Source organism: Vulpes lagopus, chromosome 8 (assembly GCF_018345385.1).
Source record: "Vulpes lagopus strain Blue_001 chromosome 8, ASM1834538v1, whole genome shotgun sequence".
NCBI classification, from domain to species: domain Eukaryota; kingdom Metazoa; phylum Chordata; class Mammalia; order Carnivora; family Canidae; genus Vulpes; species Vulpes lagopus.
Genome location: NC_054831.1, coordinates 66,866,584 through 66,889,452, shown reverse-complemented (window position 1 = coordinate 66,889,452; position 22,869 = coordinate 66,866,584). Strand labels below are relative to the sequence as shown.

General features: G+C 37.9%; 1 protein-coding gene across 1 annotated transcript in view; it reads right to left on the bottom strand.

The window, feature by feature from the left end:
* The window catches only part of MYO3A (myosin IIIA), a 226,976-nt gene that overhangs the window by 33,572 nt on the left and 170,535 nt on the right, over positions 1 to 22,869 (bottom strand). Inside the window, exons 24-29 of the mRNA XM_041767407.1 lie at positions 21,010 to 21,215; positions 12,640 to 12,751; positions 10,178 to 10,340; positions 8,278 to 8,395; positions 3,643 to 4,540; positions 1,496 to 1,640 (exon numbers count right to left, since the gene is read on the bottom strand). Of these exons, the coding sequence (XP_041623341.1) occupies positions 1,496 to 1,640; positions 3,643 to 4,540; positions 8,278 to 8,395; positions 10,178 to 10,340; positions 12,640 to 12,751; positions 21,010 to 21,215 (1,642 nt within the window). The remainder of the gene's footprint in view (positions 1 to 1,495; positions 1,641 to 3,642; positions 4,541 to 8,277; positions 8,396 to 10,177; positions 10,341 to 12,639; positions 12,752 to 21,009; positions 21,216 to 22,869) is intronic.

Genomic DNA, 22,869 nt, shown 5'->3' with positions numbered 1-22,869 from the left:
AAATCATGTTGTACACCTTAAATATATACAATTTTTATTAAACACACACACACACACACATACACACACACACACACACACAGAGTCCCCAAGATATTTAAAAGTGTGAGTCATAGCAAAACATCAGTAGCCGCTCCTCCCTCCCTATCTACACCCTACCTAGGAAGATCACCCCCCACCCCACCCCTCCTTTCCCAATAAGCACAGGGCTGAGCTGCTTATACAGGGAACACTACCTGGCTTCCTATGCTTCTCCTATATATACTACCAGCACCTCCATGCCCCACACTCATCAGGTGCAGCCATCAAACTAATGGGTACCTGGGCTCTGACTTGTTAAGTTGCTTCTTAACAGCAAGGGGTTCTGGGCCAGGGCCTGAGAGCAGTGGTGGTAGGAAGGGCCAGAGAGCCACTTTTTTTTTTTTAAAGTTTCATTGTAGCTTTTGACTTGAAAATAATATGGCAGGATAACTGACCGAAACATTAAGATATTTTCCCTTCAATATCAGACCAGTGGCCAAGCTCATCTCAGTATTTTCCTGCCTAAGGGATTTTCCAGAAGTTGGATGAGGTGAGCAGTATTTATAGGCCTTTGGCAAGAGCCAAACTCCTTGCAGAGGTGCTTCCAGGTTTCCTGGTGGGGGTGGTGAGAGTGCAAGGTCTCCAAAGAAAGCGAGGGAAAAGAAGTACAGATTCTCCCAGAGAGAGGTCTGCAAGGCCCTCAGTGGCTGCCCCCCTGGGGGAGATGATAAGGCTGCAGAGAGGAGGGCTACCTGGAGCACATGTGGACCAGGTGAGACTCCCAACTTGACGGTTTCCAGGTGTCCCCTGCAGGTAGGGGAGCACCACAGCTCCCGACTTGGAGGGGTCATGAGGCCAGCAAGGAGATGGGTGTCCCAACAGTAACTTTAAGGGCAAATAAGTAGTGACCCCAGGCTCGACCTGATCCTTTGGTAGATACATAAGGCTTCAGGGCCTTTGCACAGCCTTGGGGAGAGGAAGGCCTGATAAATACTGAGTCTGAATTCCGTACCAGAGTGTGACTTAGGTTGATCAGAAGAAAATTTAATAATGCATTTGGGTTTGTATATCCGAATGAAGATCTGAAACTTCCATACTCTACTTAAGGTGGCAGACATTGGCAAAGGGAATAGATATATTTTATTTTTTGCTCCCTTTTATCAAACCTGCACCCCACCCCACTCTCCCAAACTCCATCCCTCTCTATTCCCTTCTGGTGCCATATACCAAGTTCTAGCTAAAGAATATATAAAGTAAAAAAAAGAAAAAAGAGGAGAATTAAGTTAGAGAAAGTAGGAGGTGTGTGAGGCTTTTATCTACTTAGGAGAAATAGAATGAAATGAAGGTTCTCCCCCAAACAGTTGGAACATAGTCACCTCAAATCTGCCATAGAATAAAGGTGAGAAACTAATAAACAAAGGATCTGGCACTGCTTTTCCCTTCAGGGAGTTCTAACTCTACTGATTTTTTTTACCTGAAAGGTACTGCTGAGAAGAAACTCGTCTATTAATTGGCTTATGAGGATAGACACCCAGATAAAGAGGCTTCAGTTGCTGTGACAAAATCATTTCATTCAGTTTTTTCTGCAGAATGAAATATTCTTCAGATAACTTTGATATCTAAAAAGAAGGTCATGTGTCAGATTAGATCAAGGAAAAGAATTCAGAGGGCTCCACAGGTACCCTGGGGTCTGGTAAATTCCTGATTGCTGGCCCCTGGGACTCTGTGTGTCTTCTCCGAAACCCACCCTTGTCTGAAAACCCAAGGTCTGGAAAAGTCCTCACCTGACCAAGCCTCCCCCTCTGGGCTACTTGTACATCTCACATTCTCCATTTAAAACTGCCAAATAAAAAATAAAAAATAAAAAAAAATAAAACTGCCAAATACGTCAGGCTACACAAAGCATTAGTTCTGTCCTGATCAACTCCTCCTGGGGTTCCTGAGACCTGGCTTCTGTCCCCATCACTGCAGCAATTGCCAAGCTGCTTTTAGTGTGCAGATCCCCTCTGTTGCCTTGGATTGTGTTAAGCTCCTCCTTTCCACTCCAGTGTTCTCAGTCTGACTTCCGGGCCACTCTCCTCTGGCTCTACTCCTTCCATCCAGCCCCTCTGACTCATCTATACTAGCTCTGGAAACACGGCTGTCCTGCTGGGCTGCAGGTGGGGCTCCTGTTTTCTGCCTCTGGCTTTGTCCCCATGGAGCACAGGATCTACTCCCGCAGCATGATTAGCCAGCTCTAGGGATATGACTTGGTAATTCTGCATCTCCTTAACACCTCTGATGCACAGCAGGTCAGGATTTGAATCACCAATCTGGTCTTTAGCATGAGAAAATGTATGCACCAAGGAAAGGAAGGACTGTATGTACATTAAACTCTCTATTCCCTGTGCTAAAGAAAATAGGACAGGGAGGGGCTGATAGATCTCTATGAACAGCCAGAGCTGGAGATGTTTGGGCCAAACCTCTAACATGAAAGAGGTGTCTAAGAGCAGCTACTGTGCTTTCTTCCCCATGGACTCAGCCACTATTAAAGAGTCAAAAAAGCAGAGTTTAGGGACCCATGAGCATTAGGCAATCCCTTTTTAATCTAACTCAGGATGGTTGGTCTTTTTTTTTTTCTTCCTTCCTTCCTTCCTTCCTTCCTTCCTTCCTTCCTTCCTTCCTTCCTTCCTTCCTCCTTCCTTCCTTTTTTTTTTTTAAAGTAGATTTCATGCTGGGTATGGAGCCTGATGCGGGGCTTGATCTCACAACCCTAAGACCAAGACCTGAGCTGAGATCAAGGGTTGGACTTAGCTGACTGAGCCACCCAGGCACCCCAAATGATACTTCTCCCGAAATTTCATATGCTATTGACTGTCCTGGTAGTGCATATTAACTTATAATATGCATTTTAGAGGTCGTGTAGTTAAAATCCTTCACCTTACATAGGAGAAAATAATGGTGCCTACACATGAACTGATTTTCTTAAGGTCAAATACCTAGACAGAAAACAAGATCTGGAAGTGGCATTTCCAGGAGCTGCTTTCTGTGGTCTCACCCTCCCTAGGACTAATTTATCAGTGTTTCACGTCCACCCATGAGAAGCCCTAGAGCTACCTGTCCCCTTTTAGAAACAGCTGAAACATGTCTACTCATGGCACAAGATATTCTCCAACAGGGAACTTTTCTTTGTGGTTCCTCATTGTCATGATGTAACATGTAAATTTTTCCTCTTCATTGCACGTATGTCTGAGTATGGCTACATGCCTAATTTTGACACCTAGTGATGTCTGCTCAAAATGTGTGGCAGAAAAAAGAGCACAGACTTCAGAGAATTTATAAAACTTTCTTTCTTTTTTAGCTATAATGAAAGATCTCAGATATGGAAATTAGCTGCAAAAACCGATGTTGAGTGTCCTTATTCTGTAAGATTTCTATCTTATCTTCTACTATTTCTTATGGCACATTGTTTTAAAAAATTATGGCTATTTGAATAGCAAAACCTTTGAGACATTATGGAGGTTTGCAGTTCCATAAAAACAGATGAAAGAATGTATCAGTTTTTAATTAACTATGTTTTCTTTGGTTACAGTGTGGTTCCCAGAGATTTCAACTAGTGAATAAGTCTGTTTATTTACATACCTGTTTTGAAAAGATTGCCAAATCACATGCTTCTTTCTCTAAAACTGCTTTCAAATCTTTGTCATTCTTTGTCCTGTTATTAAAGGATTCCTCATACCTTGTGGGATAGGAATACAAATCGTGAGGATTTCTTGTTACTTCCATTGGTGTTGCAACGATCTTTTGATTTTTAAAAGAAGACATCCTGTCCTTCCTCAATTGCTGCCTCCTTTTGTAGCCTCGGTATTTGCTCTGAATGAAAACTGCTGCTCTGTCTTCCTCCTGGGCTTGGATTGTTGCTTTAGCCTGCCTCTCCCTGACTGGCCCAGGCCCTGGATGGCTTCTCTGCGGGCTGCATGCTGGCGCATTCTGGGTGACTACAGATGTCTTCTTTTCCTTGCTATTTGCGTTTTGATAAACTGGCTTTTGGCTAAGACTAGGTTCCAAAGTTTTTTTAAAAGAAGGCTGCTTTGTCTCATTCTGTACTGACCAAAGTCCTGGGTAGCCTGGCCTTTCTGATAGGGCCTTCTTTTCTAGATATGCTGCTTTTGACTCTTCAAAATTCCTTTCCTCTGAATATCTCTGATAGTAATTATGGACCATACTGTCCTCCTTCTCCACTTTCCTTATTGTACTGTTTTCTTCCAGGTCTTTTGTGTACTTCTTTTTGGGATGTTCTTCTGTCCAAGTGTCCCTCACCAGATGCCGTTCTTGCTTAGCCTCTTCCCCAGTGATGTAATTCATTTTTTTCTGAGTCTGGTATCCTCTGTTGTTATTTTCAATAGCCATCGTGGCTTCCTCTTCAACTTTGAAATTGGAAGTCTTCACTACAGATGTACTTTCTTTGTTGTTTGGAGCTGGCATGACTGTTTCATTAGTAGAGAGTGCATTTTCTGTCTGTTTCTTCACAAAAGATTCCCTGTGTAAAACATATCACATCTGAATATACAATACTAAACTGGAGCTTACTTACCTCTTCTGGCTATAGCTACATACTACGTGGTGTTGGGAGAATAGTAAAAGGGGCCAGAAGAAGCTCAAAGTAAAAACAACTCAAGTCGCATCAATCAAGTGTTTCCCAAATATTCTCTCTGGCAACAGCTATGGGCGGCTGCTCAAATAATGATAAAATCAGCTTTGACTTAGAAGGAGAAATATCCTAGCATATTTTCACTTAATGAGGCATTAAAATCCTAGGAATTTAATCACTTCAAAACATGTCTTTTTCAAAAGGAAGTACCTACAGTGAAGAAAGGTTGTGGAAAATATATCTAAATTTGAGACTAGGAAGCAGGGTATGTTCACTAGGCTGATGGGCTGTATTTCATCAGCTTAAAGTATGCTGATCACAGGAAATATCTTACAATATTAAAGAGAAGCAGTGTCCTGGCTATAGTTCATGATCATACAATATGTTGACCAAAATTGCACAATTGTTACTTTACCAATATCCTTCCAAAATTCCCTTGCCTTGAAGATAACATCTCTACAGCTCTCTTTTTTTAAGCCATATGGCTTTTTTTTTTTCTTTTGATGAGGACCAAACCCTCACAAGAGCAATATGGCCATGAAAAGGGTGCTAAGGTACAGTGAAAAAGTCATAGCCTGACATGATAATTGGGGGCGGGGTGGCTTGCCAAAAACTTTTCATTTTGGCTCAGGAAAGCCACTGGAGAATTTTGATATCTTGTATATCAAAGATATATATCAAAGATATATCTTGATATCTGTTTGTACAGAAGGGCTTATCTTAGAGTCAAACTTGGAAAGTTATTGGAACTCAAATTTCCTAATTCCACTTGCTATTTCTTAGGCCTATGATAGCATCTTTAGGTTTATGGTAAAGAGGAGGTGTAACAGAATCTCTGTTATTCTTCCAGGGACCAGAGAACTCGGTAGGTTACTAAGAACCTATAATTTCCAGAGTGGCTATGCTAGTATTTTGAATACCTTCATAATACCCCCAGAGAATGTCTATACTAGTCAAAATACAGTTAATGAGGAAACGATAAGCAAATTAGATCACAAAGCTATAATCAAAGCAGTGTGGTATTGGCATAAAAACAAAATCATAGATTGATGGAACAGAATAGAAAGCCCAAAATAAGCACACACATTTATGACCAATTAATTTACGAATTAATATGGGGGTTAGTAGAATATACAATGGGGGTAGGATAGTCTATTCAATGAATGGTGTTGGGAATCAGACAGCCACATGCAAAATAATGAAACTGGATTCCTACCTTATACTATACAAAAATCAATTCAAAATGGATTAAAGACTCGAACATAAGACTTGAAATCATAAAACTCCTAGAAGAAAATGTAGGTGGTAAGCTCCATAATTTTGGTCTCAGCCATGGTTTTTTTTGTGTGTTTGCTTTTCGTTTTTTGGGATTTGATACAAAGAGCAAAGGCAACAAAAGCAAAAATAAACAAGACTACATAAAATAAAAAAGCTTCTGGGCAGCAGAGGAAACCATCAATAAAATGAAAAGGCAGCCTACTGAACGGGAGAAAATATTTGCAATTCATATATCCAATAAAGGATTAATATCCAAAATATATAAAGAACTCACACAACCCAATAGCAAAAAAAAAATAAAAATAAAAAATAACCTGATTTAAAAATGGGCAGAGGATCTGAATAGGCATTTTTCAAAGAAGATTGAAGGCATTTTCAAATGGCCAACAGGTGCATGAAAAGGGACTCAACATCACTAATCATCAGGAAAAATGCAAATCAAAACCACAATGAGATATCATCTCACACCTCTTAGAATGGTTACTATTACAAAGGACAAAACAAGTATTGGTGATAATGAGAAGAAAAGAGAATCCTTATGCAGTGAGAATGTTGGTGGGAATGTAATTGGTACCATTACGGAAAACAATACGGAGGTTCCTCAAAAAAACTAAATAGCATTACCAGCAGCAATTCTACTTCTGGTTGTATATCCAAAGGAAACAAAACAATTATCTCAAAGAGATCTCTGCACTTCCATGTTGAAGTACTATTGAAGTACTATTCACAATAGTCAAGAGATGGAAATAACCTAAGTGTCCATTAATGGATGAATGGATAAAGAAGGTATGGTCTATGTATACAATGGAGTATTGTTCAGCCATGAGGAAGAAGGAAATCCTGCCATTTGTGATAAGATGGATGAAATAAGCTAGATGGAGGAAGATAAATACTGCATGGTATTATTTATGTGTGGAATCTGAAAATGAAAAGAAAAAGTCAATCTCATAGAAATAGAGAGTTGTGGTTGTGAAGGATAGGTGGGGGAAATAAAAGTTGGTAAAAGGATATAACCTTCCATCTATACGATGAGTTGGTCTGAGGATCTCATGTAAAACATGGGACTATACATGTTTTGTAGAACTGAAATTTGCTAAGGGAGTACGTTTTAAATGTTCTCATTAAAAAAGCATAAAAAAGAACTATGTAAGGTGATGGATGTGGTAATGAATTAGATGGGGAAATCCTTTCACAATGTATACATCTATCAAATCATCATGATGCACACTTCAAATATCTTACAATTTTATATAAAAATTATACCTTAATGAAGTTGAAATTTTTAAAAAGATGAGTAAGTTTTTGGGATCTAATATACAGCATGGTGACTGTTAATGATACCGTATTATAGACCTGAAAGTTGTTAAGAGACGTGTTCTTAAATGTTCTTACCACACACACACACACACACACACACACACACACAGTTGTACTTACAGGTGATGAAAATGTTAACTAACTTTACCATGGTAATTGTTTCACAATATATACGTGTATCAAACCACCATGTTGTACATCTTAAACTGACCCAGTGTTATATGTCAATTTGATCCCAATACATTTGGAAAAAAAAAAAAAAAGACAAGGGTCCTGGGATTGGGGCTGAAATGCTCTTTATCTCTTATAAAGAGATACAACTTACTCATCTTTCAATCAACTTAAGTTTTACCAGTAAGGCAAAATCTATATACTTATATCCCTTCCCTGACTACTTACCAAGATCTTCCATGTCCCTACTGTACCCTTTGCATGTTTCATAGCAGAGTTAACTTGTGTTTCCAGAATCATGCATTTCATTGGTTATATTTCCTTTCCATGATTCTGTGAGCAATTGTCAGGGTCAGGGTTTTATCTATTTATCTATGTGTCCCCACAGCTTAACATAAAGCCTTCTGTATGAATGAATTCAGGTGGATCTGCTAATATGCACTTAGAAATATAGATATGAAGGGTCAAGAGAAGAAAGGGCAAAGTGCCAAGCTTTGAAGATTGGATTATGACTTAGGAGTTAATGGCATATTGGTTATTAAGGTCATGGGAATGAATGAGAATGTCCAGAGATGATATTTAGATGTGGAGGAGGATTTAAATATGGGGAGAAGAGGAGGAATTAGCAAAGGATACTTAGAGTTAGGAGCAGAAATGCAGAGAGCAATCTGGCAGAAACCTAGGAAGGAGAAAAAACTGTGGCACAAAAGGGCGGTCATTGGTGAAACGCCAATGAACTCCCAAACAGGACAAAGAACACAAGAGTGGCCACTGGCTGTTCACTGACATTTAATGGATATATATTAGAATCCTGAAAAACGTATAATGTTAAAATGGTATAAGAATGAACATCACTTTACCTTTCATTTTCAAAGTTTTTCTTATAGTCAAATTTCTGATCATGAGTCTGAATGGTTGCTGTGTTTTTCATGTTAATGATTTCTTTTCTTTGTTTCCTGACTAGATGTCCTCTTGCAGCTGAAACATATAAGGTCCAGAGTAGTGTTAATCATAGTAAAGAAAAGGAAATTACTTAAGTGAATAGAAACAAATTTTTTGACCAACAATGTCAAAGGGGAAAATAGAATTAAAGACTCCAAATAGAACATGTTCATTAAAAATATTGTTCATTAAAAAATATTGTTCATTAACAAGATTCTTCTAGATGACAAGTAATAGCAAGAAAATAACTAATTGCCTTTTATATTAAGGCAAGTTCAAGGATGAACTAAAATGAAAGAGATGAAGTAAGCTGATGAAAAAGACAAAATGTATTCATTTGCTTAAAATCTACTAATAATTTACTTCAGTTATTTATGAGAGAAAGCCTTTATTATCTAAGTATATGTTTTGGACTTTTTGGCTAATTGTCCTTGGAATCAGGTATTTTTCAGAATTCTGATTTAAACTTTTTTATTTTATAAAGGTAATTCAGAGGAAACAACATATATCCTCCTTAACATTCCCCATGTCAGGGCAGCATTCCATCATCAAAAACATGAATGTTTCTCCAGAAAAGTAGTATTTTTACTATGGGCAATGAATAAAGGGCTATAAATATTATATCATGTTTCATTGCCAGATGAGTTATGAAAAACCTTTTCTTTTTTTTTTTAAAGATTTTATTTATTTATTCGTGAGAGACACACAGAGAGAGGCAGAGACCCAGGCAGAGGGAGAAGCAGGCTCCACGCAGGGAGCCTGATGTGGGACTCCATCCTGGGGTTCCAGGATCACGCCCTGGGCCGAAGGCAAGTGCTCAACCGCTGAGCCACCCAGGCATCCCTGAAAAACCTTTTCTTAAGTATTTTATAAATTTCAGAATCGTGGATAAAGAATTGGATTCCAAATTATAGGGATTTGCATTTTGATTCTGTAGTGAGAAAGTACCAGCTTTTAAATCCCCAAAGAGATGAACCATTATGAACTGACAGATCTGCAACTAGAACATGAATCTTTCAAATGTTAGTGATTCTGCTCGCCATGTCAGTGTTCTTCAGAAAGCAGGCTGCAAATCCATAGTGGATCATAAAATTGACTTAGTCGGCCAAATCTAGCATCTAAAAATGAAGTGGAATAAGCTGGAATAGAAAATATCAGAGTGCATTCCTTGTAGCATGTGTGTATATAAAATACAGAATACAAAATAAAATATAGTTTTTACTATGGAAGTCCAATCAACACATTTTGAAAGATACTGTATTAATCCATGCCAGGTTTTAAATTTAGTTTCTCACAGAAAAATGGAAAATGAAACCTAAAGTCTATTGATATGTTTTAATAAAAATTTGTGAAGTATGATTATAAATATTATTTCCCTACAGTTAATAGAAAGAAATGGATGCCCTTTAACAAAATGAGATTTAATCAAATGGTAAAAAATTATGGCAAGTATAACCTTTGGAATAAAGTAGGAAAAATGTTATTGTCCAGTGGATTATAATAATGATTTCTGAGATCTATAATTAATTCAATCACTTGTCGTATCTTGCACAATAGGTCAACTGTGTTTCATTGATGCTTGGCAGAAAATTGAAAAATTAAATTATTTTATTTAAAACAAAACATTCAAATATTAAAAGTGTCAATCATTAAAACAATCTGATTTAGATTTGGTATAGAGAAAATATCAATGTGACAGAGTCTGGAATTAAATACAAAAGCTACATAAGAATGGAGGTTTGTATATAATATTAGATTTTATGTCCATCTCTAGACATTTAATATTTTGTTATACCGTGAGACCACCTGAGTGATTACCTGACTGTATTATTATAGCACTCTCTTTCCTTTTCTCCTGTATTTTTTGGTATCTTCTTGAATCCAAGAATCCTCTGACACAGGCTTGAATCAAAATAAGCTTGTCAATGGCTTCCTTTCGCATTAAATTTAACTGTTCCACATGGTAGTATTTCAGGAACACCTTAAAAGAATTAAAATAAAATACAAATAAAATTATGGCACACAAATGTGAAACTGTCATGGGCTATGCTTTGAAGAACAGATTATATTCTGAATCTTTTTTAGATTTTGGACAGCACTATCTTTTGCTTCTTTGGCCTGAATTTTGCTATACCGGTACAGATTTTTGTTCTTGAAAAAAACCTCTTTCGAGAAGGAATACTGTTTAGCAATCATAGTGTTATTTGCAACAGGTTTTGCTGAATGGGCCACTAAGAGTGGAGGATGTTCAGCTCTTTTATCAAAGTTTTAGCAACATACACTCTGAGCGAAGCTAAATTTTATGTTTTTAAAAAACAACTATTTCCCAAATTTAAAAATCTTTACAAATCTAGTTGTAAGATAGAGGACACTTATAGCTGTAGCAATTCATTCATCAAATGTTTATAAGATCTGCTGTATGTACTTATCTCCTGTGGATACAAAGGTGAATAAGGCAGCCCCCTGGGGCTTTTAAGGGGAGTAAGGCAGAGAGATGGCTCCAGACAGAACAACATTCTCACTAGACCCAGTGGCCACCAATGGAGAAAGGATGGCTGATTTTCAACCATTCTAGAATCAAGAGGGATTGAGGAAATGGAGGAGCCTGACAGCCTGGAGTGATTCTTATTTTAGAGTTTTCTACCTCCTCCAGGAAATACGAAGATTTGTTGTTGTTGTTGTTGTTGTTTTAAAGGATACACTTACTAATAAAAGTCACCTAAAAGAGAGTTTATTGAATCCACTAAGAAAGTTACTTAAATTCAAATATAACAGTTGAGCCATAAGAACTGGGAACATTGAATGTAGAATCCTCTGGGCAGTTCCATTACTTGAAAGCTTGGCACCACAGGCAAACATGGGATTCTACATGTTAATATATTTAGTCTATTCCACTGTTGACAATTCATTTAAAATTCAGTCTGTTTAAAAAGGTCATCTATTTATTTATTTATTTTTTGCACAGTATTAGAAATGTTTCCATATTGAATACTCTTATCCATCTTAATGAGATGGAAAGGTGAAGTGGAAAAATACAAATAGCTTTGAAATGCTACTTAAATACCAGCCAGAACTGGAACTGCAAACGGCCCTTTTAACAAGTTAAAACTCCACTGGAAGTTAGGCATGTGTTTCAGACCAGAAATCATGAGATTTCAGCCTAACAAAAGTCATCTTTGTGATCACCTAAAAGAAAATGGTGTAAATAAAATACACACCTTTTTAGTACTCAGAATCTCCCCTTACTTAATACTGAAGTAAACAGAGATTTCTAAACATGTGGGACACTCAGCCTAAGATAAATATATTTTTTAAAACTCTTCAATTGTTTTTGGAGTAACTTCTCATGTAAACATGATGAAAATTCTCCCCGGCATCTTCTACCCCAAGACGCAACTGATACGGAAGTTTGTTTCAGTCTCTGTAGGTTTGTGGTATGGCTGGAAGTGGTTATTCCTGAGTGGTCAATTCCTGAGTACTTCTTTTCTGCAGATTGGCTCTTTTTCCATTGTCCCCCAGTGATGTGTTCAGTGTACCCGAGACCTGGTATCCTCTCTATTTCCTCACTCCCATTTTTTCAGGCGAGAGGATATTTGAGAAGCCTATGCAGCCACGTTACTTCCATATACAAAATTTGTCATGATTTTTTTTCGTTCATTCTCTAAGAGATTAAATAAACTAAGATCTCTCAGGGCTCAAATCTAATCCATAAACACACTGATATCCAAACACATATAGCAAGTCTACTAACAATGGTGAATATTTTGCTCCAGATAAATTTCAAGTTTACAACAGAAACAGATTTGAGAATTAGGAAAACAAATTATATGATTGTGATTCAGATCATTGTGATTTTCTGCAGAATATATTCTGTATATGTTATATACTACATGATATTCATTTATATATTAATACATTCTGAATATTTACTGACTATATTTGGTGGTCACAAAAAAGAGATAATATGTCAGTATGTTGTCAGTACTATTTGAAATGAAGTATATTCACTCTAAATTTCATCTTTTTAGAAAATAAATCTTTAAGAGAAACTTTTTTTTTAAGAGAAACTTTTCTTAAAAGAAACCTTACAAACAAGAAAGTGTTTAATTTTGCTGAAGAAAACCTTTATAAATTATCAACTTAATTCCGTAATTTAAGCTACAGATTCTATAACAGAAAAAAGCCATAATATTTTCAGGCACTGTAAAATGTTACAATTCTCAGTAAATCCAACAGAATTATTAAATTTTATTTTCTGGAAAGTTACATGAAGACATTACTTTCGTTTTTCCGAGGGCCCAGTTGTCAAGACCAGCTTTTTCCAAAATGGCCGCACAGGTGTCAGGGCTCACTAGGGGCTCTTCATTCCACTTGTAACAGAGAACATGGTACCTTCAGGTGCAAGAAAGGGCTGGTTAGTATTTCACAAAGGTTCCACGCCCCAGTAGCCGGGTGGACACTTGACAGCTCTGTGCAGGGAAGGAAGAGACTCCCAGACTTAGTGCAGGAGACCCTGTAGGCATTCCCAGAACTCTAAAGTAGACAGACAAAAATCCAGACCAGTCTGTTTCTGTAAATTTGAGCACTATTTTCTCAGTTTAGTGATTCCTTTTCAACCCTCAACACCAAAATTCCCCACAAAAACTCCACTTAAGAAAAAAATCAGTTGGGTATTTTTTTAAAAAGCACCCTTTCTCTGGGTACTAAAAGTACAAGGATTGCAGTGGCCAGCACAGGGAAGGATTTTATTCTTTTCTCATCTTCACAAAAACATTTAAGCTGATCTTAAAATTGGACAAAGGAGTTTAATTCTCTGCAGACTTTCCACCCCTGTATATATGCTTTTTTATCACTATATTTCCTATGTCTCTCACTGGAGACTTTCTCTATTGGTTTAATACATAAAATTGAGGAGAGGAAGTGAGTAAGGAGTTAATGCAGGAGAGAACTGAAATAGGCTCTAAGTTTTTCAAGCTGACCAGGTCAATGAAAGGAATAAAAACCCGGTCTACCTTGGCCAACGATCTTGGGCAAAAAGGCAGTTTTCTAGAGTTTTCAACACTCCCTTATTTTTACTTAATTTCTTGGTGTAAGATTAACCTGTCACTCTGGAGGAGACAAAGCATCAAGTTTTGGTAGGTTTTGAATTTTGAAACAGACGGCATAGTGTACGGAAGACTGAGGTAGTCTGGTCAAGAGAGCGGAGTTCTGACCTTGACTATTACCTGTGTAAATTTAGACACATCAGGGAACCTCTTCAAGTACCAATTGCTTCATCTAAAAATGAGCCTGTAGATAAAATCTCTAAGTCAACCAGAGAAAGACAATTATCATATGGTTTCACTCATATGTGGAATATAAGAAACAGTGCAGAGGACCATAGGGGAAGGGAGGGACAACTGAATGGGAAGCCATAAGAGAGGGAGAAAAACCATGAGAGACTCTTAACTATAGGAAACAAACTGAGGGTTGCTGGAGGGGAGGTGGGTAGGGGAATGGGGTAACTGGGTGATGGGCTTTAAGGAGGCCACATGATGCAATGAGCACTGGGTGTTATACACAACTGATGAAATACTGAACACTACACCAGAAACTAAGTATGTACTATATGTTGGCTAATTGAATTTAAATTTTTTAAAAAGGGGGAAAATCTTTCAAGCAATTTGTCCAGTTTAACTGAGTTAATAAAAAACACTGTTATATACACAAAAAAGAACACATTCTAGCTCCACCAAGTTTCATCCTGTTAAATTTGCAGATGAACCAGTTTCTGCTAGGCTCTTTGGAGAATCCTGGCCTCCAATGGTCTAGAAAGATGTGATGGCCATAGCTTTTGCTATTTGTGCAAATAACCTCAGGGGGTGCCCATCAGCATGCCCTCACCCACAGGCCTGCCACCTTGAGAACTAAACTTGCTCATGGAAATACCATGACTGAAGAGCTACTCTGCCCTCTCAGCCTACCAATCATCTCCTGGTTTTACTTCTTTGCAGATCTAGCAGGATCTCCTGGTTCATCATGTGAGCAACCCCTTAGTGGGCTCCCTCTTGTTCATTTGTTTGCTCTGCAAACATGGCAAATCTGAGCCACCCAGTCATTGTTCTCTGCCCTCCTGTCAGGCTTTGGAAACCTGCCAGAGAAAATCACTGTTCATTTGCAGTGTGTTCCCCAGGAACCCTCCTGTTTCCTGAGTCAGCCAGGCCCACAGAAACACCCAGAATCCTACTTGGTGTCCATGACCATGTTTCTTGCTCAATCTTCACAACTGTTTAATCTCTGCTGCCCTTTTCTCTCCCAGTTCCTACTCTCTGCACTGCTCCTGGGAGATTTTAGCAGAGGCCACCAGACACAAGCTCTACTGATCTGTCCCCAGCTATGGATTGGCTTGTCCACTTTGGATTCTGCTCTTCTTCAGAGGAGGAGACATCCATTCTCCATCTGCCTATGTTCTAGATGCCATCTCCTCCCCCTCTTCTCTCCCATGTGTTTCAATCCCTTTTCTCTCTTCTGGCTCCTTCCATTTAGCACAAGACAAACCCTCCACACCTGTCTCACCTGAAACCATTCTCTGCCACTAGCTTTGCAGATCAGTTGAAAGAATGCTTAAAATCACTGTCTCCATTTGTTTTTTTCACTTCCCATCGCTCTGCAGTTCCTGGAATCAGATTTAGTTTCACAGTAAGTAGTAAGGACTCTTCTTTAATCACATGAGAAGTTTCAGTGATGAAATCTAAAGGGATGCCTTTCAATCTGATCTGAAGTGTTCCCTTTGTAGCACTGGATACTGATTGCCTCTTTCTCTGGCTTGAGTGTCCCCATGTTTGCATCCCACCTTGTTTCCCTGCTTCTTCTCCTTGTCCATCTCCCCAACATGCTTCCTATTTAGACTTGCCACTCAAATCTTAGTGTTCTCCACTGTTCCATTTCTTTCTAGGCTTTCTCCACAGGTGTCTCATTTACATATAGAGTTCCAACCATTCTCCAGTGGATGAGTCCTAAATCTTCATTTTCAGCTCTCTTTCCACAGACTCTAAACATATCACTCCTGACTGCCCACTCCGCACCCCACCTGGTTATCCCACAGGCACTCCAAACTCAGCAAGCCATTACCTTCCCTCTCCTCTGCTACTTCCTATCCCTGTGAATGCTATCGCCCCTTTTTCAAAGACGGTAATGCTAGAAATCTGTGTGTCATCCCAGATTCTTCCCTATTCCACTCAGTGTATCCAACAAGCTTACAAACCTCTCTGAAATTCATTTCTTTCTCTCTTTTCCTGCTGCCGTTGCCTTGAACCTACTGCATCACCCCTTCTCACCCTTCCATTGTCTAATTGCCTTCCAACTGGTTATGTCCATTCTCCCTCCCTTTCCTCCCCTAGCTGTGTCTGAATTGTCTTAACACAATGAAAATCTGATCATGTCCTTTCCCTACTTGAAAGTCTCCAAGAATATCCCAAGCTCTAAGCTGTGATGGCAAAAAGAAGTGCTTTCAAAAGCTGGGCACATGACGTATATAAGTTGGTGAGCAGCAGAAATGTAGGAAATGCAAAGGTCATACCTGCCAAAAAGCAGTCATTTAAAATTAGTTGACATATATGAAGATGGGCATGAAAGCTCCCTCCTCCTTTGTATCGCTGCCTGCCTTTCCAGCCTCATCATTTGCTAGTTTCTATGGACAGCTTGAGCTCTGGTAATAAAAGCTATTTAAAATTATGCCAAAAGGCCATGTTTGCTCATGCCCCTATGCCTTTGTATGTGTTTTTCTCTGCACATCTTTCATCCTCATGGCTTGTTCCTTTCAGGAAGACTTACTCTTTCAATATTCTAGAAACTCTCTTAACATATCTTTAATGAATAGACTAATTGATTAATTGACATTAAGATGCAGTGGTGGGTGTCCACTGCATACTTGGAGCTCACGGGTGATAGCTCTCACTTGGGCGCCTGTGTGCTTCTGCTCCTGCCAGGTGAGCTGTGTTTGCTGCCAAACCTGTTTATGCCAGCTGCACTTGAGGTGACATGATTCAAAAACATATTATGTAAACTAATGAACTATGAGTGAGGAAAGCCAGAGAGTTGTTGCCACAAAACTGCATTAAATTCTTTGGTAAGACTTCCTAAAGAAGTGGTTTAAACCTTATGGAATTAAGTGTAGACAAAGCCATTACAAAGGGTTGAGGAGAATCTTAAGAAGCAAGAAATATTCAGCCCTATGATTATTTTACAAATATCTTTAACTTCCTGCTTCATCTCAAGAAATAGTAACTGGTGGGATGCCTGGGTGGCTCAGCAGTTGAGCATCTGCCTTCAACTCAGGGCATGATCCCACGGTCCCAGGATCAAGTCCCACATCAGGCTCCCAGCATGGGGCCTGCTTCTCCCTCTGTCTATGTCTCTGCCTCTCTCTCTCTCTGTATCTCTCATGAATAAATAAAATCTTAAAAAAAAAAAAGAAACAGTAACTGGAAATCATAAATAAGGGATTATGGATAGCTTATGTAAAAAATCCAGTAAACTCTGGTTAGTGGACTTTTATTCAAAGAAAAAAATTGAGCCTATATCAAAAGGTTGAAAAATCAATATATGTTCATGTTCTAAGTTATGATATCTATGGTATGTACTTATATATTAGTTTAATCATTCTTTGCTTTATCTGAATTTCTACTATAATCTAAGAAGTCTTCTGTCCTCATTTCCACCATCTCCATGTTATGTTCTGAGTGTCCTGAGCATACTTTTATTAAAGTATCCACTATTCTTTCATTCACTTGATAAATATTTACTGAGTACCTACTATATGCTAGGCATCCTTCTAAGTGCTGAGGACATAGCAGTGAACACAGCAGATGAGCACCTTTGTTCCTGGAATTTACATTACATTGTACGATAATGTACATAATTAGGTCCCTGTTCCCACCAGTAGTCTGTGAGTTCTTAATGTCAGAAGTTCTTTTATTAATCTTTGGATCTTCAATCTTTGGGATAAGATTTGGGTTAATCTTTTTTTCAAAGACTAGAACATAGTGGTACTCAATTTAATATTTGCTGAAGGACTAATGACCTGCCTCTGGGAATTGCTGTGAAAATAAACATCGAAGTAGATCAGAAGCAATTTATGTAGGAAAGCCCCCAGACTATTGCTTTGTTGCATCTCTTGTTTTAAGGACTTGTTTTAAAGCCAACATACTGGCTCTGCTTTGTTTTTTATGGGCTAGCTTCATGGTTTATGTTGTGGGATTCAAGACCACAGTACTATAGGTAATAAGCAATATTGGGAGCTTGGAGTGGAAGCAAGAATAATAATGAAAATATTATAAATAATATGTATTGATGACATTAGGTTCTATTAATAAAATTCATATATATATTATTTCATTTAGTGCTCATAATCACATATAGAGTGGATACTATTACCATTATCCCAATTTGCAAGTGAGAAAGATCAAAGCTTGAAGCTTATAGCAGTTACTCAAAGTAACTTTGAACAGGATCACACATTTAGATAGTGACAGAACTGGGGTTTGAACTTGGATTTTCTTTCCTTTTCTTTCTCTTCAGACTTGGGTTTTCTGACTTCAAAGCATGTGTACTTACGTACTTCACTATACTACTGCCTTCAATAAGTTTTGGTTGAGGGGCACCTGGGTGGCTCAGTGGTTGAGCATCTGCCTTTGGCTCAGGTCATGATCCCAGGGTCCTAGGATCGAGTCCCACATCAGGCTCACTGCAGTGGCCTGCTTCTCCCTCTGCCTATGTCTTTGCCTCTCTCTGTGGCTTTCATAAATAAATAAATAAATAAAATCTTTTAAAAAAGTTTTGGATTATATGGTCTCATTCATTTGGGGAAAATAAAAACTAGTGAAAGGGAATAAAGGGGAAAGGAGAAAAAATGAGTGGGAAATATCAGAGAGGGAGACAGAACATGAGAGACTCCTAACTCTGGGAAACGAACAAGGGGTGGTGGAAAGGGAGGTGGGCGGGGGCTTGGGGTGACTGGGTGATGGGCACTGAGTGGGGCACTTGATGGGATGAGCACTGGGTGTTATGCTATATGTTGGCAAATTGAACTCCAATAAAAAAAATAGTTTTGGTTGAACTAGAGCTCTGGTAGCTGAACCATTGTATAGGTGCCTCATAGAAAAACGGAGCTCACTTCAGTGGCTTCTTAGTATAAGGGTTCATTTGAAATATCTACACTAAACATCCCGTGCAAGTTCATGTTGTGTATCTTCCCTTAAGATTATTTCTTTGTCACAAAACAGAAGTGTTTATCTACAACAGAATGGACAAAGAGTCTGATGAATTCTGCATCATACAGAGGGTTACTCAAAGACTAAGGAAGGACAGACAATTATTTACTCCTATTTACACATCTACAGGGCCTTTGGATATTGTTCTGCCTCCTAAGGGTCTTTGCCAATTTAGATGACAGCTTTCAAATCAGTGACAGAGAAAAGGTTTAGCCTTTTATTTCTGGAACTTCTTGTATTCAGAACAGCCATTCATGTGTTCTCTGTATACTGAACTTTTTTTTCTACTCCTCGGTTATCATATAGTAATTTGATATTCTATATAGCATGGGACTTTGAGATACATTTACGAATTTATTCTCACTTCTGATCTTCTAAGTAAGCAACTTTCAACTACCATATCATCAAGAAAATAGGTTTAGTTCTCCTTACTGTCCACATTGTAAAACCATGGATAACTGAAACTATAAGTTTAATACAGCATTTGAGGCTCTCTCTACATAATTTTTAAGAAGATTTTATTTATTCATGAGAGACACAGAAAGAAAGGCAGAGATATAGGCAGGGGGAGAAGCAGGCTCCCTGTGGGGAGCTTGATGTAGGACTTAATCCCACGACCCCAGGATCACAACCTGAGCCAAAAGCAGTCATTCAACCACTCAGCCACCCAGGTGCCCCCAAGGTAGTTTTAAAATGTGTTGTACTCTGCAATGGTTAGCATACCCCCAGCGTGGAGCCCAACATGGGGCTTGAACTCAAAACTGTGAGATCAATACCTGAGCCAGATTAAGAACTGGACACTTAACTGACTGAGCCACCCAGGTATCCCAGCACATTACCTTGTGCCTAAAGAAAAGGTCATTGAAATTCCATGGAAATTATAGTAATATTATATTTATATTATTTATACTAAGTTTTAAGCAAGTTAAAGATCAACTCTTCTAAAAAATGAAAAATATGAAATTAGTTCACATTTTGATTTTAATTTTAAATCTGAAATTCCTTCGTATCAAGTATGTTTAGGTTCTCTGTCATCATTAAGAAGTGGTAGGGTTTTCCTCATCTCTTAAGGTGCTGAAAATGAATGCCTTTCTTATCTTTTTTCTCAATTATAAATCAGGATGAGGTATTTACTTATTTCCTAGCTTTTAAAAGTTATTTCTTAAAAAACAAGCGAGGTAGTAATTACTTACTGAATACCTGAATGCTTCTAAACCTGTTTTGTGTTTTTTAAAAATACCTTTCTTTTCTTTGCCAGGTGTCCAAAGGGGTGAGAAAAGACAAAAACTACCACAGATATCTGAAAATATGAAAATTTGCAAAAATAATTAGAATTTTCATTTTATTTAGGAAGGGTGTAGGTTACCCCAAGTAAAAGAATGCTTGATACAGGATAAGACAATGTTTTGTTTTGTTTTTGCAGGGAGGGAGTAGAAACTTTGCTTTGTTCTTAACCATAATTCCTGGAAAAGGCCAGAGAATGTTACACATAGAGAATTCCTCAAGTACTAGGTTTCTCCTGAAAATTGTAATATTTGGAAAACAAGCCAAGTTTAACAGCTAATAGTAATCACAGAATTGATAAATATCAGAAACATGGGCATTAAATACATAAGTTACTGAATCTCTATATCACCACAAATGTATTACTTAAAATATATTTAATATATAGCCTAATTCATTTTACATTAATTTCAAATACTAAAAAAGGACCTCTTCTACCAAATTGAGTCTCTTTTTGTCTTCTAAATACTGTTAGAGATAATGTCTCATTTGATCCTGCGAGCAGTTCCACCAGGCAGTCATGGCAGATTTATTAAATGAGGGGAAAATGAGGTTTGGTATAGGCCATGGTTTCTCGATCTCAGCAGCACTGTTAACATTTTAGGTTGGATAACTATTTGCTGGGGGAGGGGGGACTTTCCTGGGCATTGTAGGATGCTTAGCAGCATCCCAGAACTCTATACACAAGATGCCAACAGCAACCCCGATCCCACCAGTTGTGACAACCAACAAGGTTTCCAGACCTTAACAAATGTTCTCTGAACAGGGGGAGAATTTCCCTCTGTTGAGAATCATTGGTACAACCCAAAAGTCACACAGCATGAGCGCTGGGATGAGAACCCAGGCCCTCTAACCACTCCGTACAGAAGCTTAGGCTTTTCAATCATATGCCCATGACATGTATCCTATGCGACCACACAGGATCTTCCAGATGAGAACAGAAACTTCCAGCCTTAGTTACTTTCTCTTTCAGTGCAGAACCATTTACAGAAACAAAATACCTCCCTTCTAGAACACCTAAGTGATTCTTTTTCCTATGTTGTTTCCTAGAATTCTTCTGATGAATTTCTCTACAAACTATATATTACATGGAGCTTTGAAAAGAAGTCCACATACCGCTTTATAAAGTTGGTGAAAAGTATCCGATGTGAGTATCCCAGCCTTCGAATTCTTGCTGTTTCCAGAATTCCTGTGTAGCGAAGCTGTAGGAGAACTTTCTCTTTGTCATATTTTCTTGCCTGACGTTCATTATTTGGTTTGATGCAACGGACAAAGTGAGGTTGGCCCACCACCATTTTGGATAACAAATCCATTAGGGAATACTATAATATGCAACAAAAATAAATTTCGCAGTGTAGCATACAGAAACTTGTCTTTTTTTTTAATTCTAAGAAAAAAAGCCCTGAAAATTGGATGTTACATGTGTTCACATTAATTCAGTCGATGGAGGAAAACCCATATTAATGAAAATTTTATTTGTAGCATATTTTTAAAAGTACAGATTTACTCATAAAAATATAGAGGCAATAACTTGGAACTTAGCTATTAAAAAGTTGCCTGTACATTCTTAAAGCAACTTTAATTAAGAGATGAAAATACTTTTCATATAATTTGTAAGTAATTATATCCTCTCACAGAAGCTTGCTGATATGTAATATTTAGGCATACAATTTAATTTCTTGCTTACACTATTAATTTCCTTGTTCAATTCTTTCTTTATAGAAAGTATGAAAGTAAATCTTCAATGCCTGTCAGAATCATCTCCTGGTTTAAAATAAGGAATGAGAAGTTAAAGCAGTGTCACAAATAGGATATAGGAGTTACAAAAATAAGCAAATTCATTTAAGTACTCTAATCTACTCGAGTTTGATAATTGTGCTATTTATTTTAGAATTTCAAATTTTTATTTGAATTTTATTTTATTTTAGAATTTTCAAAGTCACATAGATATGAAAACTGTGTGTTCAGCAACAGCTCATTAAAACAGTAGCCAACTACGGGATAGCTAAGTATAACATATTAGGACGTTCACAGCTCAACTAAAAGTGGAATCTCAGAAAATGAGGATGTTAAAGACCAGCGCTGCAATTTACTGGCAAGGTAACAAATGTAGAAACATAGACAGCTGGTGTCAGCTGGATTTCTTTTAGTGTTGGAAATATAGAAGCCTATGTTTACAAATCCAGAGCAAGCCAAATACAAAATGATTACAAAAATGATAAAGCCCTGGATTTGCATGACTGCTTCTTAGGCACTGAAACTCAGATGTGATCTTCTGATCCTTGCCACTTTGGGGTCCCTTTTCATTACACTTATCTGTGAGCCATCATTCCTTCTGTAGCCATGCAAGCACCTGCCAGGTACTGGAATTAACAGAAGTGATTCACTTGCTGTTGGCATTCTGAGCAGGAGCATGCTACAATTTAGGCACTGGTTTTTCCTAGGGACCAAGGCATGGTGTTACACTACGTTCACTGTCTGCAGAATGAAAAATAACTTTTAAAAAAACATTATATACTCTATGGAATGATCGTCTATCATTTTTCACTTCAGCCTGAGGAGTAAAACGATCTTATGAACTAATGTTTTAAACATACACACAGTGTTTGATGTCAACAACAGTGGACTGATGATGGTCTTGGATAACTCACTTAAAAAAAAGGAAAATAATCCATCTGCAAATATGCTTGGTAATTCAGCTCTGCTGTGGTCCTGGTGTAAGGTGAATGTATCAGCAGCAAATGTGAGAGATACTAAGCATATCTTAATGTACTAGGTGCTACTCAAAGATGATTAAGCACACACTGTCTGCTATGAGCTTAGGACTTGAAAAATATTAAAAAAAACCATTCAGCTATTTTTAAAAGTATTTCATGATTCTGTTAGAAAACTGGATTTACTTACTGAATACATATAGTAAATTTAGCCTAATTTCCTCCGTTTTTCCCACCTTAAATGATCCTATTAATAATTTGC